Source organism: Myotis davidii, unplaced genomic scaffold (genome assembly GCF_000327345.1).
Source record: "Myotis davidii unplaced genomic scaffold, ASM32734v1 scaffold482, whole genome shotgun sequence".
In the NCBI taxonomy this organism is placed as follows: domain Eukaryota; kingdom Metazoa; phylum Chordata; class Mammalia; order Chiroptera; family Vespertilionidae; genus Myotis; species Myotis davidii.
This window is the reverse complement of record NW_006293550.1, coordinates 893,250-911,654: the sequence shown is the minus strand read 5'-3', so window position 1 is coordinate 911,654 and position 18,405 is coordinate 893,250. Positions and strand designations below refer to the sequence as shown.

The 18,405-nt window shown below is 39.0% G+C and overlaps 1 protein-coding gene and 1 long non-coding RNA gene across 2 annotated transcripts in view; one reads left to right on the top strand and one right to left on the bottom strand.

The window, feature by feature from the left end:
* The first annotated feature begins 4,798 nt into the window (after positions 1 to 4,798).
* LOC102774122 lies at positions 4,799 to 5,869 on the top strand. The gene is made up of 2 exons (XR_435845.2): positions 4,799 to 5,161; positions 5,409 to 5,869. It is a non-coding gene; the product is annotated as an uncharacterized LOC102774122 (long non-coding RNA).
* A 1,824-nt stretch (positions 5,870 to 7,693) lies between these two features.
* PROS1 (protein S (alpha)) overlaps positions 7,694 to 18,405 on the bottom strand; it is a gene marked incomplete at its 5' end in the record, with an annotated part of 80,390 nt that continues 69,678 nt past the window's right edge. The window contains 3 exons of the mRNA XM_006767262.1: positions 7,694 to 7,884; positions 11,092 to 11,317; positions 13,742 to 13,890. Coding sequence (XP_006767325.1) covers positions 7,724 to 7,884; positions 11,092 to 11,317; positions 13,742 to 13,890 — 536 coding nt within the window. The remainder of the gene's footprint in view (positions 7,885 to 11,091; positions 11,318 to 13,741; positions 13,891 to 18,405) is intronic.

The window sequence follows — 18,405 nt, the reverse complement described above, 5'->3', positions numbered from 1 at the left end:
AGCGTAACCAATGGACACAGACCCCAGGGGGCAGGAGGGCATGTGCTGGGGGTGGGGGTGGCCGGGGAGAGGTCAATGGGGGCAAAAGGAGACATGTAATACTATATGTAATACTTTAAACAATAAAGAATTTTTTTAAAAAAAGAAAATTGTTGGACTAGAGAGTAACCCAGAGGCTGGATCTGTGGCTTATTACTTGGTTACCCATGGGAATCTTCTGATTTAGTTGTCTGGGATGGGGCCAGTGAATCTGGTAAGCATCTTGGGTCAAGATCCACTGGTTTAATGATGACAGCCCTTGAAAGCCCAATTAATCATATGTACTTCAGGCAATAATCAATAGATAAACAAAGGAGGTTATGAGGATTATAGTGAAATATGATCTTTGTGTGAGAGATCATCTGGAAACATTGTGGGCAACAGGACTTGGAAGCAGAGAAACTAATGGAAATTCCTATCTTATTGGGCCTAATTCAAATAGGGCCTACTTCACTAAGCTTCCATTTGTAATCCATTTATTCCTCCACATAACCTCCTGAAATGTTTATTTCTCTGCTGCACCACTTATCAAACTCAAGCTCATGTTTTAATTACTTGTCCATTTGTCTTCTATTCCCTAGACCTGTGGTCGGCAAACTGTGGCTCGCGAGCCACACGCGGCTATTTGGTCCCTTGAGTGTGGCTCTTCCACAAAATACCACATGCAGGTGCACGTACAGTGCAATTGAAACTCCGTGACCCATGCGCAGAAGTTGTTTGCTGGCCTGGGCGAGTCTGTTTTGAAGAAGTACTGTTGATATTTGGCTCCGTTGACTAATGAGTTTGCCGACCACTGCCCTAGACTGTAAAAATGTTGGTGGCAGGACTAGAGCATTTTCTTCACTGTTTCCTAGGACAGTATCTAACCCAGAGTTCCAATTATATGATTCAGGAATTAAACCCGAAACATTTCTGTGTATGGGATGACATTCCAACCAATTGAACCACACTGGCCAGGGCTTGTCTACTCCCCTTATTATTCATACAAGCTTCCCACATACAGTCTCTTATTACATTACTACAGGCCTGGTGCATGAAATTCATGCATGGGGGGGTGGGGGGGAGGCGGTTGTCCCTCAGCCTGGCCTTCACCCTCTCCAATCTGGGACCCCTTGGGAGATGTTCAACTGCCGGTTTAGAGATTGGGCTTAAACGGGGAGTCAGAGATCCCTCTCACAATCTGGGACTGCTGCCTCCTAACCGCTCGCCTGCCTGCCTGCCTGATCCCCCCCTAACCGCTCCCCTGCTGGCCTGGTCTCCCCTAATTGCCCTCCCCTGCCAGCCTGGTTGCCCCTAACTGCCCAACCCACCAGCCTGGTTGCCCCCAACTGCCCTCCCTGCTGGCCTTGTCACCCCACGCAGCCTGCTGTTTGGTCATTACTGTTACTGTGACGGCATCCCAGACAATTTGCATATTCCTCTATTATTAGTATAGATACAAGTTTTCAGAGTCATCATCAGCATTTGCTTAATTGAAAAAAATATCATATTTGTCTTCAGAACTATTAAATTGATATTATTATTGGCTGGGATTCAATGATACAGCAGGCTGTATGTAGAGTTGGAGATAAAATTTGTTTACTCCAAAAATATAACATTTACTAAGTGATAGGATGACTAATAAGAATAAAGGCACATATAGTTTCAAATTTGGGTACATCCTGGGATACAATTCCAGATTGACATCTTGCTATTGCAGGTATAAAGAAGGCTAAGTCTGTGCCTATTTTTCTGGAGAGCCAGCCACTAGTCCGCTGTGGCTCCTTGTACATGCCAGATTGGCTCAGGAATGCTCAACATCAACCCCAAGGTTCAATAGGGCTTTAACTACACTTTACTATGCATTATATTTATTACTTATATTTATATAATTCATTATTTTGTTTGCTTATGACTAGGGAACTACAGATAATAATGTTAGATTCTCCCTATGTCAGTTAAATATTAGCCTAATCTCCCTTCTGTTCAAATCAACTTGAAGAAGGATCAAATGTACCAAGCTGTTTTTCCATCTGGAGACTAATCTTATATAATAAAACCTTCATATGCAAATCTACCAAACGGTGGAATGACTGGTTGCTATGAGGTGCACTGACCTCCATGCAAAGGCTCACAGTGGGCTCGCGGCTGGCAGGCACAGAGGTGGGAGCACTGCTCAGACAAAAGCCAGACTCAACAGCTGGATAGCGCAGCAGCAGTGGCAGGAGCTTCTCCCACCTCCGCTGCAGGTGGGCAGTAAGGAGCAACGGGTTCTGGACTGCGAGAGCTCCAGACTTTGAGAGAGATGTATGACTGCTGGCTTAGGCCCGATCCCCGAGCAGACATGCCCCAAGGGGTCTTGGATTGTGAGAGGGCATAGGCCGGGCTAAGGGAACCTTCCCCCGCCCCCCTCAGCACAACTGGGCCTCTAGTTACAGAATAAGATTTCAGATTCCACCATTTGAAATTTTAGCAGGAAAGATTTCTCACCAGTAAAATACAAATTGTATTGTGCAATTTCTCATATAGAGCTATTGTCATCATTGGAGTGGGCTTGCTGTGGAAAGTAGTTGCAGGACACAGAAGTGAGTCTGTAAGTTCACTGGTTGCTACTCTTATCCACAAGGTAATTGCTATACCATGGCAGGTCTGCAGCATTGCAGAAGCAGTTGCTGTGGCTCAGGATATGCCTCACAGTCTCAGGGCATTACTTGTTCCAAACCACTCCATACTCAGTTCGTTCCACTTCTGACTTTCTTAGCTTCACATTATCTTGATTCAGTCTTTTCATGGTATCAATCTGATTTGGTAATCAGACCTTGCAGTGTTTATATTAATATGTACCAGAAAACCACATAGGATGCTGATCCATGAAACTGGCCTTCACTGTCATACTCTAAAAACATGAACACAAGATAGCCAAGAGCTAGGAGTGGACCCAAGGACATCACTGGATGAACCTTTGACCAATGTCTCTTCCACTGAAGACAGCCCAATTTTCAAATATGAATTCTCTGTGAAAGCTTAAAACTTGATATTAGTTAGTAACCCATGTGTAAGATCACTGTCAAATCAATCTGTTTGTAAGGAACAAACTACTCTAATGTAGAAGCAATGATCAGAAGTTGTATTGCCTCCATTTCTTAGTACAACCTGAAAGAACCTGCTTTGTAACCCCAAGGAATAGGAATATGAGGCCTACCACGGGCTGGCTTGAGTATTGTCATTTCCTATTCAGTTGGGTTTATCTCTTCAGACGTTCTACCTTATGCATGGTAATTACTCAATAATATTTGTTGCTAAATGAATGAATTAGAAATTTTTCACACTTGTCTCTAGAGCAGCGGTTCTCAACCTGTGGATCACGACCCCTTTGGCAGTCGAACGACCCTTTCACAAGGGTTGCCTAAAACCATCCTGCATATCAGATATTTACATTACGATTCATAACAGTAGCAAATTACACTTATGAAGTAGCAACGAAAATAATTTTATGGGGTCACAACATGAGGAACTGTATTTAAAGGGCCAGAAGGTTGAGAACCACTGCTCTAGAGGTTTTAGTGACCCTGTCTTTTCCAAAATCCATATCATCAATAGTAACATCAAGAAATTTTAGGAGTCCCCTATGTGGGAGAACATATTTGGCAATAATACATCCGGTAAATGATTAATATCCCAAATACATAAGGAACTCATACAACTTAACAAAAGGAAGACAATCCAATTTAAAAAATGGGCAAAGGACCTAAATAGACACTTCTACAAAGGGGGACATACAGATGGCCGAGAGACATATGAAGAAATGCTCAAAGTCACTGATCATCAGAGAGATGCAAATTAAAATAGCAATGAAGTATCACCTCATACCTGTCAGAATGGCTAGTATCAACAAACGACAAGTCCTGGCTAAGATGTGAAGAAAAGGGAACCCTATACACTGGTGGTGGGAATGCAGACTGGTGCAACCATTATGGAAAATAGTAAGGAGTTTCCTTGAAAAACTAAATATGGAACTGCCATTTGACCCAGTGATCCCACTTCTAGGAATATATCCTAAGAAACCAGAAACACTAATTAGAAAGAATGTATGCACCCCTATGTTCATAGCAGCACAATTTACAACAGCTAAGATCTAGAAACAGCCCAAGAGTCCATCAGTAGGTGAGTGGATAAAAAAGCTGTGGTACATTTACACCATGGAATACTATGTAGCAGTAAGAAAGAAGGATCTAGTATCCTTTGATACAGCATGGAGAAAGACAAGTATCACATGATGTCACTCTTATTTGGAATCTAATGAATAAAATAAACAAAATAGATCCAGAGACACAGAAGCATGGAACAGACTGATGAATGTCAGAGGGAAGGCAGGGGTGGGTGGGTAGGTGGAGGGAAGAGATCAACCAAAGAACTTATATGCATATATGCATAGCCCAGGGACACAGACAATAAGGTGGTAAAGGCCTGGGATGGGGGTGGGGTGGGCTATAAGGAGTCAATGGGAGAAAAAAAGGTGACATATGTAATACTTTCAACAGTAAAGATTTAAAATAATAGCTAGCTAATTACAAAAAAATAAAAATAAAAATCAATGGAAAAAATATCCTCCAGTGAGAGTTAAATAAATAAATAAAATTACCTCTAATATCCCAGTCTTTTGTACTGACTGTAGAGATTAAAGGCTTAAGCGTTTCCATGTCTATTATTTAACAAATATACCCTCCAAAAAAAATTTCCCCATCAATAATACCATCAATAATTATCTTTCAAAATGAAAAGATAATTGGAAATACTTTATAAGACTCACAGGGATTGATACAGGAATTAAAACTTCAGACAGGAAAACCAAGGTTAGTAACTCTGTTCTCACAAATGAACCATTATTATTACTGATCCATAACCTGTCTGAAAATAGTAAATTCTAGGGGACAATGTAATGACTCTGTCACTTGGATTTTTCATGACACAAAGCTCAAATAGCACCAAATATAAACCACTGTTCTCTTTATTTTTTCATAAAAAGCTGGATTTACTATTTCTGACAACTGCACAGTGACTTTTAGTTTGTTCATGTTCCTGGCATCACAAATCTGAAATACAATTTCATTCCTCAAGAACATATACTCTGAAAAGTGATTAGGTTTGTTTTTTTTTTTTGTTTGTTTTGTTTTTTAATATATTTTATTGATTTCTTACAGAGAGGAAGGGAGAGAGATAGAGAGTTAGAAACATCGATGAGAGAGAAACATCGATCAGCTGCCTCCTGCACATCTCCTACTGGGGATGTGCCCGCAACCCAGGTACATGCCCTTGACCGGAATCGAACCCGGGACCCCCCAGTCCGCAGGCCGACGCTCTATCCACTGAGCCAAACCGGTTTCGGCTAGGTTTGTTTTTTTAATCAATCATCCTACATATAGGGCATCTTAAAAATCTTTGCTAAGCAACATATAGCTTTATATTTTTTAATCTCTGCATAAAAATGAAAAAAAAAACAAATCAAGGCATACAAATTTCATTTTTTCCTATATTTGAAACACTATCTTTTATTTCCTTTAACAGATTTTCATATCCATTGCAAAATATTTTGAAGCTCAACTGCCCATTTAAGGCAGAACGAAGGAATTCTAGAGTATCTGAACTAGGCACCGTCTTCCCTGAACTGAACCAACAATTCTATCAGGGTCCTCCTGGGCTTCCCGGCCATGCCTTCCCGCAGATATGAAATCTCATCCCTGTTAGTCATCACACCTGCTGTATCTAAATGCCCCCCTTCGGATGAGTCACAAATGCTTTCCGGAACGCTGCGCCTGGGCATGCTGCGGCAGATCTATACTTTCCGATGTATGAAGTCAGCAGGCTGGCAATCTACAACCTGTCTTGCATAATGTTCAGTACCACAGTTCTCTTTAAAGTTAGGAATCTGTGTTTCTTGGCAAACATCAAGATCAAAGGTCAAATGAAAGATTCTTAGCCTGAGGTCTAGACACCTTCTCTAAGCCACATGTGAGTCCATCTCAAAGATAGATGAAATTTATAAACAAGTACATGGGGCCTCTAAGATTACTGCACGTTGGAAGGTTCTATTTCTAATGACATATGTGGGATGGATCTGTATAGTTCAGTGTAGTGGGACATAGTTAAATGAGAATCAGAGAGCTCCCCTCTCAAAAAAAATTCATTTTTCCCTTTCTTCCATTCTTTTTCTCTTCATATACTTTCAGTTTTCTAATTCCTTATCTGTTTTTAAAGCCTCACTCACAGATATGTTTTACTAATTTTAAAGAGAGGGATAGGAAGAGAGAAACAGCCACCGGTTGCCTCCGGTGTGCGCCCCTGCGAGGACGCTCCAACCAACCGAGCCACACAGGCCACCACTCCACTTCCTTAGTTTTTTTACACCAAAGTAATCATCAGTAGTTGCTTGCTGAAATTTATTCCCCGCAGTACATGGTAGTAATTGGGAGAAAAATTACATCCATTAAGATAGTCTAGCACAATTTCTGGCAAATACTTAATACATGTGCCTTTTGCTTTTCCTCTTTTCTCAGCTCCAGTGTGTACAATGCAGCCATAACTATTTATCAGATATTTGAGCTTTATCTATCTTTGAACCAAAGAACTACTGTGCTGCATGAAGAGTTACATGCATACTATGTAATTTTATATTGTTTAAGCAATTTTTAAAAATGTATTGATTGTTGACAGAAAAAGAGAGATTTGCTGTCCCACATGTTTATGCATTCATTGGTTGACTGGTGTATTGTGCCCTGATCAAACCCACAACCTTAGAGTATCAAGACAATGTTCTAACCAACTGAGCTACCTGGCCAGGTCTATAATTTTATGTTCTGTTCAAAGAGTTGATAGAATATAGATATCATTCATATAAATTTTAAAAATATACAGCAATTTATTATGTTTTACATGATATAAAATACCTCTAATGGGAAAAAATAGTTTATTCTCTAAAACTGTCAATGAAACATAAGATACATTCTTAGTGTGAATCACAGGTTTAGGAGTGATAGAACTACTTTCTCCAAAGACACAATATTAACGATGTCCCTCTGTTGTTACTCTTTCATTGAAATCTATTTTAGTTTTCATAGTTCCCTTTATCCTTCAATAAACAGTCACACTCTGGCAACTTATTCAGGTAATTAAAGTTGGAATCATTCATTCTTTCCATCATTAAGTTCTACTTTTTCTAATCTGGAGCTTGTGTGACCAGCACAGTCAAATTTAAAGAATGTACCCACTCCCAGTTTCCACACCCATCCCAGCACCATCTGGTAGCTCATCCTCGTGGAATCCAATAAGTAACTGATAAGATTCATGTGCTGCTGTCTGAAAATGTGTCCACTTGTTCTCTAATTCAGTAAAACTACTGGTTCAAATGTGAAGCCAGTGAAAGAAAGGTGAAGCCGAAGCTGGTGCCCCTGAGGAGTTGTTTTGGAATAAAGCTGTACGGCCTCCCACTCAATTCAAATTAATAGGCCACTCACTGTCTCTTCTGCTTGCATTAGGAAGAAACAAAAACAAAATAGTATCTGCTATGATCAATAGTACTTAGTCTCATGAACATTTGTTTAGGTTTACTTCCTTGCCTTCCAAGAAAACTAGATATTTAGACACTAGTTCATGATGACACAATTAAAATTTACCTGGAAAAAGATGTTATCAGCAGACGAAAGATGACTTAAGGGCTCTTTTTGTTTTCCAAAACTGATGGACATGTGTGAGCTCTAATATCATTGTGTTTAGAGACGGCTTCATCCAGATCCAGCTGTACACCATTCACATTCACTTCCATGCAGCCATTAAAAAAGGCAGTCACTGGCGTTGCACTGAAGGGAACAACTGTAAAAGAGAATATCAAAAAAATTAGTCCAAGACTTTTAGCATCTTATTTGCTTACACTTAAGAGGACTCACTCAAACATCCCATTTCCAACCAAATTCTACCCCTAAGGGAAAAGTTAATAATGTAATTCTATTTAATAAATTTATATAAGAGAGTCTGTGTGTATAAGGCACTGTGCATAGCACTGAACTCAGCATACATGAGTTCCTTTCATTTCATAAACACAATCAGTTCCACCCAAACCTAAGATAAACACACGGGAGAAATGAGCACATTCTTACTTATAATGTGGAACTTCATTATTGTCTCTTTAAATCTGAGCAACAGTTTAAGTACTGTTAAATCACTTTTTCAACTCTAAATTATAGTTACTTAGAAATCTTTTTTAAATGCCATGACAAATATGTTTCTTTTATTATTACTGGAATTAAAGCAAATTTCTTTATTTTCCAAAGAAATAGTTTCTTGCTGAGCACACATTGGCAGATCATGATAGGGAATTCACTTTTATGTAATGTTTGGTTCTAAAAAAAAACAATTTTAATGATGCTTCAGTGAATAGTTTATGGCCTCTGGGGCTTACTACACTTTCACTCTCTTTATCAAATTTAATACGTAGGTAACATCCTTGGATTCCTAAGAACTACGGTTCACCGTAAAAACATCTATCTATTGTTTTCTCTCTCTTTTTTTTTTTTGGCATCTCCACTCCATGAATCTTAATTCCCAATAGATATTCTCATTCCTTACTCTTCTTCCTCAGTACCTTAAGCAAATATATATATACACACACATGCAAATATATATATACACATACACATACATAACACATGGATATGTATATATATATATACATATATACTTTAAATTTTCTACTCTAACTTGACAATACACTTTTCTGTGGGCTTATATTTATTAAGAAACCCTTTTAATTGTGGTTGAGCACTATGGATTATGCCACTATTATAAAAATACCTCAGAATGATCAATTTTCCCTGATTTTTAATTCATAACATGCAATTTAATATGCCTATTTTGCATAACAATTATAATTTACCCATCCCACAGTTTACATACACTCTTAATATCTCAGTTTTCAGTTCCCCTTAATTTTTCCTCTTTTTTCTAAACCCATCTCGCCTGAAGTCAGTCTTCAGTGCTGTTGCCAAAGTCCTGGAGCCACTGAAATTTTCATAATTTCACTTCTTTTGAAAACTGCATGCAAATAATTTGTGAACGAGGTAGTAGTGGGTTTCAATGTAGAATTTACTCATTTGAACTCTAATTATAATTCCTAATAATTAACCATGCTAACTTAACTAACTTCCTAATAATCAACCAATTTCACATAGCTATCTTTATCTGTCTATCTATAACTGTTAGAGCCTATTTATTTCTATTCCTCCAAAACCCAGATATAAATTCCATATATGGGAAATGAAGATCCTGGTCAGTTAAAGTAATGGAATGAAGGTTATTAAAGTCCAGACATCAAACTCAGGATTCTCCCCATAAGAGTAACCTGCAAAGGTATTTGAAAATTATTTTAAAGAACTTTCTGCCTCAATTGTTTTTTTGCCATTTAAAGTAAAATATTTATGCCAATTTTCATATTTTCTAATATTAAGTTAAAGATGAACCTGCTTTGCCTCCAGTTTTTCCCATCTTGGTGTGAAATCCCCACCCATGCTACTGTTCATGCCGGATGCCTAGGAGATCCTACCCCAGTAATCATTAAATCCTATCATTTTCCTTTCTCTTATACATCTCCAACTTAATCACTGTATAACATCTCCACTGCCATCACCGTGGTTCAACAGCATCCTCATCTGTAAAATGGGGTAACAGGAGTACCTACTTGACAAAACTATCTTGAAGATTCAGTGAGTGGATACATGTGAAGCACTATGAACAGGCAGTACGGTTGTTGCTGCTGTTATTCATACTGTGCCTTTACCTGGACTACTTCCGGAGCCCCCAACTCATCTTGTCCATTTTTCCCTCCCATCTGTCCATCTCCATTCATTATACAGGGAGCTATATTGATGGTATACAACTTGCTTGTCTAAAACTTTGTAATGATTTTCATAGCTTTTAAAATTAGACCCAGGACCCTGTCCCAGGAGTACAAGCCTCCTAATGCCCCGCTGCCCCCACCCAGTTCAGAGCCTCATCCTGCACCGCCATCCCCTGCTCAGTGTGCTTTCACCATACTGATCTCTATACTCCTCACGCATGTCAACCCTCCCCATTTCTCCAGCACATAGACCATTTTATTTGCATATGAATGCTAATCCCCACCCCCACCACCTGTTTAAATTCTTTTAATCCTTCAAATACCAGATTTATATCTTGAGTGGGGAGAGGTAGAAGAGGCGAAAGGGGAAATAAATGGTAATGGAAGGGGACTGAAGTTAGGACAATTTTATCTTTTAAAATTTTTCTAATTACTTGCTTAGAGTCTGCCTCTGCCACTAGATTGTAAAACCCTTAATAGCAGGAATCATATCTGTTTATTATTGTATTCCTAGTGCCAGGATGTAGATTCTTAAGAAATACTGGGTGAAGAATGGATGAATTGAAGAATAAATATTGAATTCACAAGACTATTATGAGGATGAAATGAAATAATAAATTCTTTCTGGTTAGGATAGCCAAATGAGGCAAAATATGGTTAGTTTCAGTTCACATTTAAAAAAATAAACAAAAACGTACAATAAAATGTCAATTCAAACCATGAGGAAAGGAATAATGGATACAGGAATTCTGTTTTCGCCTCCGGTGTCCTTTTACTAAAATTACTTATTAAAAATACTATTGTTAGGTTTGATCAAATAATTGAATCACTACCCGTCCCCTGGGAACTGACCTTTAGGCCACTTCAGAATGCACATTCCCTTCCCCTTAGACCACATTCCACTTGCTAAGGCCATTATCTCTCCCCTCTGGACTTTCCCAGGATCTGGACCTGCACAGAGAATACTCTGCCCAGGAAAAAAACCCGCCTAGAGTCCTTTAAAATCTCTGACTCCATGTATTTGGGTGCTGGCATCATTTGGGGGCTCAGCCCATCTGTTATCCAGACGACCTAAAAAATTCATAATCCCTCACCACTTTGGCCTCATGCGTTCCTCCTTTGGTGACTCTAACAACTATCACTGTGATTAAAAATACACTTTTTAAAACTGAAGAAAAAGCAGATACCTGGAAGGCCACCCAGGTAAGTGGCTACTTTTCCTTTCATTGCTTTGTCCAAGATGCCAAATTCTTTTTGAAGATCTTCAGAGTGGATGATGTCATATTTAAGGGGAGTCACCAGCTCCAGATTTGTTCTGTTGATTCTGAATTCCAGATGAGATTGTTGACTGGAACACAGACTTAAGGCCTCTATCCGGTATATTACCGTATTTTCAACAGATACCAGGATATCCTAAAGAACAGGCAGACTCAGTATAAGCAAGTGCTGAAGGTAATACTACTTAAGAGTTATTTAGGGTTTTTGAAACTCAAAAACAGAATTTCAATGAGAAAAAATGTATGATGGAGCCTCCAAATTTAAATGAAAACATTACTAATTATTATCTCTATATATAAAAGGCTAATATGCAAAGTGTCCCCTCGGGAGTTTGACTGGGAGACTAGGAGTTCGATCGCTGACCATCGGGGGTGGTACGGAATGAAGGAAGACCCTGCTGGCAGCTGGGAAAGGAAGGCCCCAATCAGCCCTGATCGCTGGCCAGGCCTAGGGACCCTACCCATGCAAGAATTTCGTGCAACGGGCCTCTAGTAATAATCATAATTTTAGAATATACGTTAGTTTTATAAACTTCAGGTTTAGCTAAGATGTAAATGTATGGTGACTTCTGAAAATTCAATAAACCATCAGAGTTATGATACCAACAACAAGTACCTAAAGTAGTGTCTTAAGCAATGTTTTTCTATTTATGAACCTTCTTCACTTCAAGCTTGCATATATATATCCTGAATCACTATTTGTTAGGAAAAAAGACTTGGAAAATTTAAAGTGCTTTAGTAGACTGAAGAGATTTTTGTATCACCTAAGCAATCTTATAGACTTGGGAAAAAGTAATTTAGTAAACCAGGAGAGAGAAACAACAGGGATCACCAGCAGTAAATTACAGAGTATTTAACAGATGATTCTCAAAAGAAAAAAATGTATTTATTTTGCTGAACTTTTCAAACTACTGATACACAAAAGTACTCAACTTGTTGAGTGTGATTGATGCATATAGCTTATTTGGGTACAGAGGAAATGTTAATGTGAAGAGAGAAAATAAAATCAAAACTAGGGAGATGCAGTGCTAGATGCATGCTTCCCAGATGGCAGAGAGAGTCTGAAGTGCCTACTCAGGAATCCAAGATGTTTATGTTAAGTCTATACATCTCAAATACAGATTACTCAAGAAGATCTGTTACTGTGTTACATGATCCAGATGCTTGAACCCGTTTAGACTTAAAGATGGTCAGCTGAAAAGCTATTCCAGAATGATCAGTAGTGTGTGGAATAATATTATAAAACAAAGTACACAGATCCTGAGAAAGCAATCTGACATGCCAAAACAGGGAGCCATGGAGACAAATGGCAAAGAGATGACATGAATATCAAAGGCATGGCCAGCAGGAGCATGAACGTAATGTTAAAGATAGAAATTCCATTTTGTAGGCTTAAAAAACCAAAACAAAAAACAAGCAAACAAAAAGCTGCGATCCCAGTATGGTAAGCTCCTGTGGTGGTAGATTAGAGATAAAAACTCAGCAGGATCTTTCCAGGTTGCTTAGAGTTAACTACCAGAAACTCCTCCAGGTCATCTTTTAAGTTGCAAACAACACCTTTTTATTACTACAGACATTATTCAATTACATATCTCTTTCTAAAAGCTCCAGAGAGCATCCACGCCAGCCTTGGCACAAATGTAAGCTTCTTGCTGTAGCTTGTTGGAATCCACAGTGGGTAACATGAGAACAGAGCTATCAGCCTCTAACAGAAAGTGGAATAATACAGATCTTCTGATAAGTCTCATGTTTCCTTTGAAGCAAGCGTTTTTCCTGTTCTGCCTCCTAATTTTAAACCAGAGTTGCCAACAAGAAGCCACGTGAACTGCTTTTAGTTTTCTCTAGTCTTTCCTAATTTACTCGTGGGAGAAAAGATGACGTGTGCCAGAAAACACAAGCATTATAATTAGGCACTGAATAGCTGAGAGCAGATTATAGTCAGGCTCACTTCTATTGTGCCAGTACAGACTAATTCCCATGATTCCTCCAAAATTCTGAATAAGGGTGGATCCCTATGTACTCTGGAAAGGCTCCAAGCAGCCTGTGTGTGAGTCTGCTTAATCTTAGCTCCAGATGCAATAAAGCTTTTCAATTTCTCACCCTTACTTCTGGGTTCAGACCTCAGAAATAAGCCAGCAAAAAAGTAACAATAATGGATATCTATTGAGTCCTTAATGATGTCCTAGAGATTGTATCAAATACTTCACAACAGTTATCTCATTTAATCATGAGAATAGCATTTTGAGGTAAAGACTGCTATTAAATTCATTTTACAGATTTAAATAAAAAGCAAGGATCATAGCCCGGCCGGCATGGCTCAGTGGTTGAACGTTGACCTATGAACCAGGAGGACATGGTTTGATTCCTGGTCAGGGCACATGCCCAGGATGCAGGCTCATTCCCCAGTGTGGGGCATGCAGGAGGCAACAGATCAATGATTCTCTCAATTTTTGATGTTTCTATCTCTCTCTCCCTCTCCCTTCCTCTTTGAAATCAATAAAAATATATTTAAAAAAGAAAAACAAAAAACACGGATCAGAAAGGGCTAGAACAAAGTTACCTGAAGCTTCTCAGAGGAGGAGTCCACCAAGGACAAGGCAAAAGGTACCCTGTCACCCGAAACCAAGGCGAACATAACGCCAGTGCCCGTGGATGGACGAATATTCAAAACCACATTTACATGCCAAGCATCGGGGTTTGATATATTATCTGTTTAAACAAACAAACAAAAATTAGGATCAAAGTACAGCAGAAGGAATTATTATAATCTCATTACTATTCAAAGCCATTTTTGTGTAATACCAGAGATTTTAGTTCTTCCTGCTCAATGACCTATATAACCTAGGCAAAACAAAACACAGAGAAACATTAATGCAGGCAAGAAACACATAAACAAAACCCCATCTTTCTGTTCTTCCCAGAGTGGAATTCTGGACGGTGGCATTTAGGATTATTACGAATTTTCCCTGTTTGCTCTTTAACAGCTCTTCCTTCTGCTTTGCATACTCACCAATGCTCAAATCTCAGAGTGGTCATATTTTAAAGTACACATTTAGAAGGAAATTCAACAACTTTATTGTAATATATCTGAGGAAAAATTTGGGTATAGCTGTCATTACAACATCACTACTTCCCAGCCATAAAGAGGTGAGGTTAGAGCAATAGAAAGGAAAAATATGATTTCTATGCATAGGGGAGTTGAGTAGTTTGACAATAGAGAGATACTCTTAAGTCAACAGCTAACTTTGACATTTGATAGAGACTCTTCTGTTATTCTCTTGCATAATACCTAACATTCTTTTTCTTAATTACTAGGTTAATTGCCTACCACACTACGATGCAAGCTCTCTACATGTCTCTACCATCATTGTGTTTTCCACAGAAGTCACTCAACACATATTTGTTGAATTAATGTTTCCAAAATTGTTTGATTCCTAAAAATATTAGTTCACAATCTGAATGCAGTCTTCCTCATTTAATAAAGTAAAATATAACAATAACTCAAATACCACTTAGGGGCTTTGAAAGGATGAATGTCAATGGAGAAAATAATTTTCCTTTGACAACATGTTCTTCCATTTAGCCACATCTAATGCTATTATATTTTTTCATTATAATAGTCTAATTCCCTTCAAGAGAAAATATTTTTTATGTTATCATTGTGAATTAAGTAAATTTAAGGCAATAACAACATCAAACTAAAATGAACGTGCAAATGCTCAGAAACTACAATGTAAAATTAAATATTAATTTAAAAGTAGATCTCTTTCAAATTACCCATAAAAAAACTAATTACTTATTAAAGTTCTTTTTTCAGATACAATATAATTCTTATTTTCCTCTTTTTCTGAATTTTTTCCTCAATTCAACAAATTGTTGTAGGCCAATTACTTTCCTGTATTCAGGCACCAATCCACTTTAAATATTTTTTAAAAATCCTTTAGCCCTAGCTGGTTTGGCTCAGCGGATAGAGCCCAAACTGAAAGGTCGCCAGTTTGATTCGGTCAAGAACACATACCTTAGTTGCAGGCTCAAACCCTGGCCTGGTCCAGGCATGTGCAGGAGGCAGCCAATCAATGTGTCTCTCTCCCATCAATGTTTCTTTCTCTCTGTCTCTCCCTCTCCCGTCTAATCTCTCTAAAAATCAGTGCAAAAATATCGTCGGGTGAGGATTAACAACAACAACAAAAAGCCTTTATTTACAGAACAAAAATAAAAGTTTAAAGCACTGTATTAATTTATGTTAAAAAAAAAAGAAACAGAAAGTATTGGTATAAGGCTCTTCCGTAAAACTGTAGTAAGTCTTTTTTCAGATTGCAAATAAACACAATTAAAATATAATGTTTTCTTAAAGCAGAGATATCAGATTAACACTAACTTTATAATGTAAACTCTTAGTAGCTCAAATATGGAACTCATAAAACAGAAAAAGACAAAGAACCCAATAAAATAATTAAGCTATACCATATGGAGAGATACTCAACTTTAGTAAAAATTGGGATAATACTATTTAAAACTATGTATAAAATTTAATTTATGAATTCTCCAATTGAAAAGAAATCTCAAGCATAAACCTGTTTTTTCTGTTGGTAGAAGTAGAAATTGACAAAAATCTTTGGAAGAGAATCCGATCGAACAGTAAGAAGTACATTTGCATAACCTCTGAGAGAAATAATCTAAGAATATCCTAAAGACTTAATTACATAAAGATACAAGGATGTATGCCCAAGGATACTCATGGAAGAATTATTTGCAAAGGTAAAAGCTTGGGATCAGTCTGGCAAGTCTGCAGAAAACTGGAAAGAGCACTGTCCCTGCCCTTACAACATCAAGAGCCCAATTATCTACATAATCACAACTTGTCTTGGCAGAGCAACTAATTAGGAACCTAAAGAAAGACAGGTGCTTCCAAGGAGGGACAGGATGAGAGTACTCCCTTGCCCAAGGCAAACACTACATGCTATTCAATTTGGTAAGAAGAATTTAGCTTAAAAAAATGTTTTTATCTTTATTGTTGAAACTATTACAAATGTTGCCCTTTTTTCTCCCATTGCCCCCCATCCACTTGGTTCGCGCTGGGTCACAGGCCTTTCCTACCCTACTGTTTGTGTTCAGAGGTACTGAATATATGCATATGTTTTTTGGTTAATCTCTTCCCGCCCTCCAATCACTCTACCCTCTGAGATTTGTCAGTTTATTCCATGTTTCCATGCCTCTAGTTCTACTTTATTCATCAATTTATTTTGTTCACTAGATTCCCTGTTCATTTATTATTTTTAGATTTAATTGTTGATAGATATGTATTTATTCATTTTTTGTCTTTTCTTCTCCTTCTTCTTCTGAAAGATTAGCAGTCAACATTTCATGTAATACTGGTTTAGTGGTGATGAACTCCATTAGCTTTTTTTTTTTGTCTGTGAAACTCTATCACCTTCAATTCTAAATGATAGCTTTCCTGAGGAGGGTGATCTTGGCTATAGATCCTTGCTATTCATCACTTTGAATATTTCTTGCCACTCCCTTTTGGGCTGCAAAGTTTCTGTTGAGAAATTGGCTGACAGTTTTATGAGCACTCCCTTATAGGTAACTAATTGCTTTTCTCTTGCTGCTTTTAAGATTTTCTCTTTGTCTTTATCCTTTGGCATTTTAAATATGATGTGTCTTGATGTGGGCCTCTTTGGGTTTCTCTTGTATGGGACTCTCTGTGCTTCTATACTTGTCTATTTCTTTCACCAGGTAGGGGAAGTTTTCTGTTATTATTTCTTCAAATAGGTTTTCAATATCTTCCCCTCTCTCTTCTCCTTCTGAGACCCCCATGATGTGAGTGATAGTATGCTTGAAGTTGTCCCAGAGGCTCCTTACACTCTCTTCTCATTTAGTTCTTTTCCTGGAGATTTCTTCTGTTATTTCATTTATGACACGTTTCTTTGTCTCCGCATTTTGGCTGCTTCCCTATGTCTGTTTCTATGTATTAGGTAGAGCTGCTATGTCTCCTGGAACTGGAAGAGTGGCCTTCTGTAGCAGGTGTCCTGTAGGACCCAGTGGCTCATCCTCCCCAGTCACCTGAGATGGGCACTCTATGTGCACACCAGTGTCAGCTTTGTGCAGTTTTATTGTAGTTGAGCCTTGATTGCTGTTGGTGGAATTGACCCCCAGGCCAATTGGAGGAACTGACCCCCAAGCCAATTGTCTGTGAGGACCAGCTGCAACAACAGCAGAAGAGTTGCTATGCAGGAGACACCCCTATGAAGCAGGACTTGCTTCAATGGGGCTTTGATGCTCACTGAGTTTGCCCCTTGAGTGTGTTGCTTGTGGATGTGTAAAGCTGTAATCTGGCATGGTCTGAAGCTGTCCACCGGGTACCTTGGCTCTGGGGCCCTTATGGAGGTGCAAAGTCAGCCACTGCCTGTGCCCTGCCTGGGGCCACCTATCAGGAGCTACAGAGTGGTCTGAAGATGGCTGCTACTTGTGTTGGCCTTAGAAGTGCCCAGGAGAGCCCAGCTGTTAAGCAAGGCAGGCTGCTGCTAGTGCTGGGCCTGGGGCCTCTTATTGAGAGGTATGAGGCATGCTAATGCCAGCTGATGCCTATTTGTGATATTTTAAGAAAGTCTGAAGCCTGAGCCAGGACAGGCTATTCATATGGAATAGCTGCTGCAAACAGCTTGGGTGGGGCTGCAAATTGAGTCAGGGAATCACCATAGTAGAGCAAAACAGTGTGAGCCAGGTTGGTGGAGACTTAGATGTGGTGCCTGCCAGTCAGGGGGAGGTCTCAGCATAGGAACAATGACCCCTGCAAGAACCCCTGTCTGGGAGAAAGCTGTCCCCAAGTTCTTGATCTGATGCCAGACAATCCAGTTCCTCCCATATGTCCCTGGATCCTCCCAAGCCACTGCCTCAAGCACTGGAGCTCATAGGGAGTGAGTCTGAGTAAGTCCATGTGCTGCCCTTTAAAAGAAATTGCCTGGGACTCCAGCAGTCTCCCTATCACTCAGCCATAATCCCTGCTGGTTTTTATAGCTGAAGTTTCAGGGTGCCGGGAGCCGGTCCATCCTTGCTGTTTCAAGGGACCTGGCATATATGGCATACTGTTCTTAATATATTTGCTCACCTTCTTGGCACTATGTGTTTTAACCAAGGTCACCTCTCTGAGAAAGGTTGTTTCCCCAGGTAGGGATTTTCCCCTGAAGTTAGGGAGGGAATAAAACCTCTTAACTAAGTGCCATT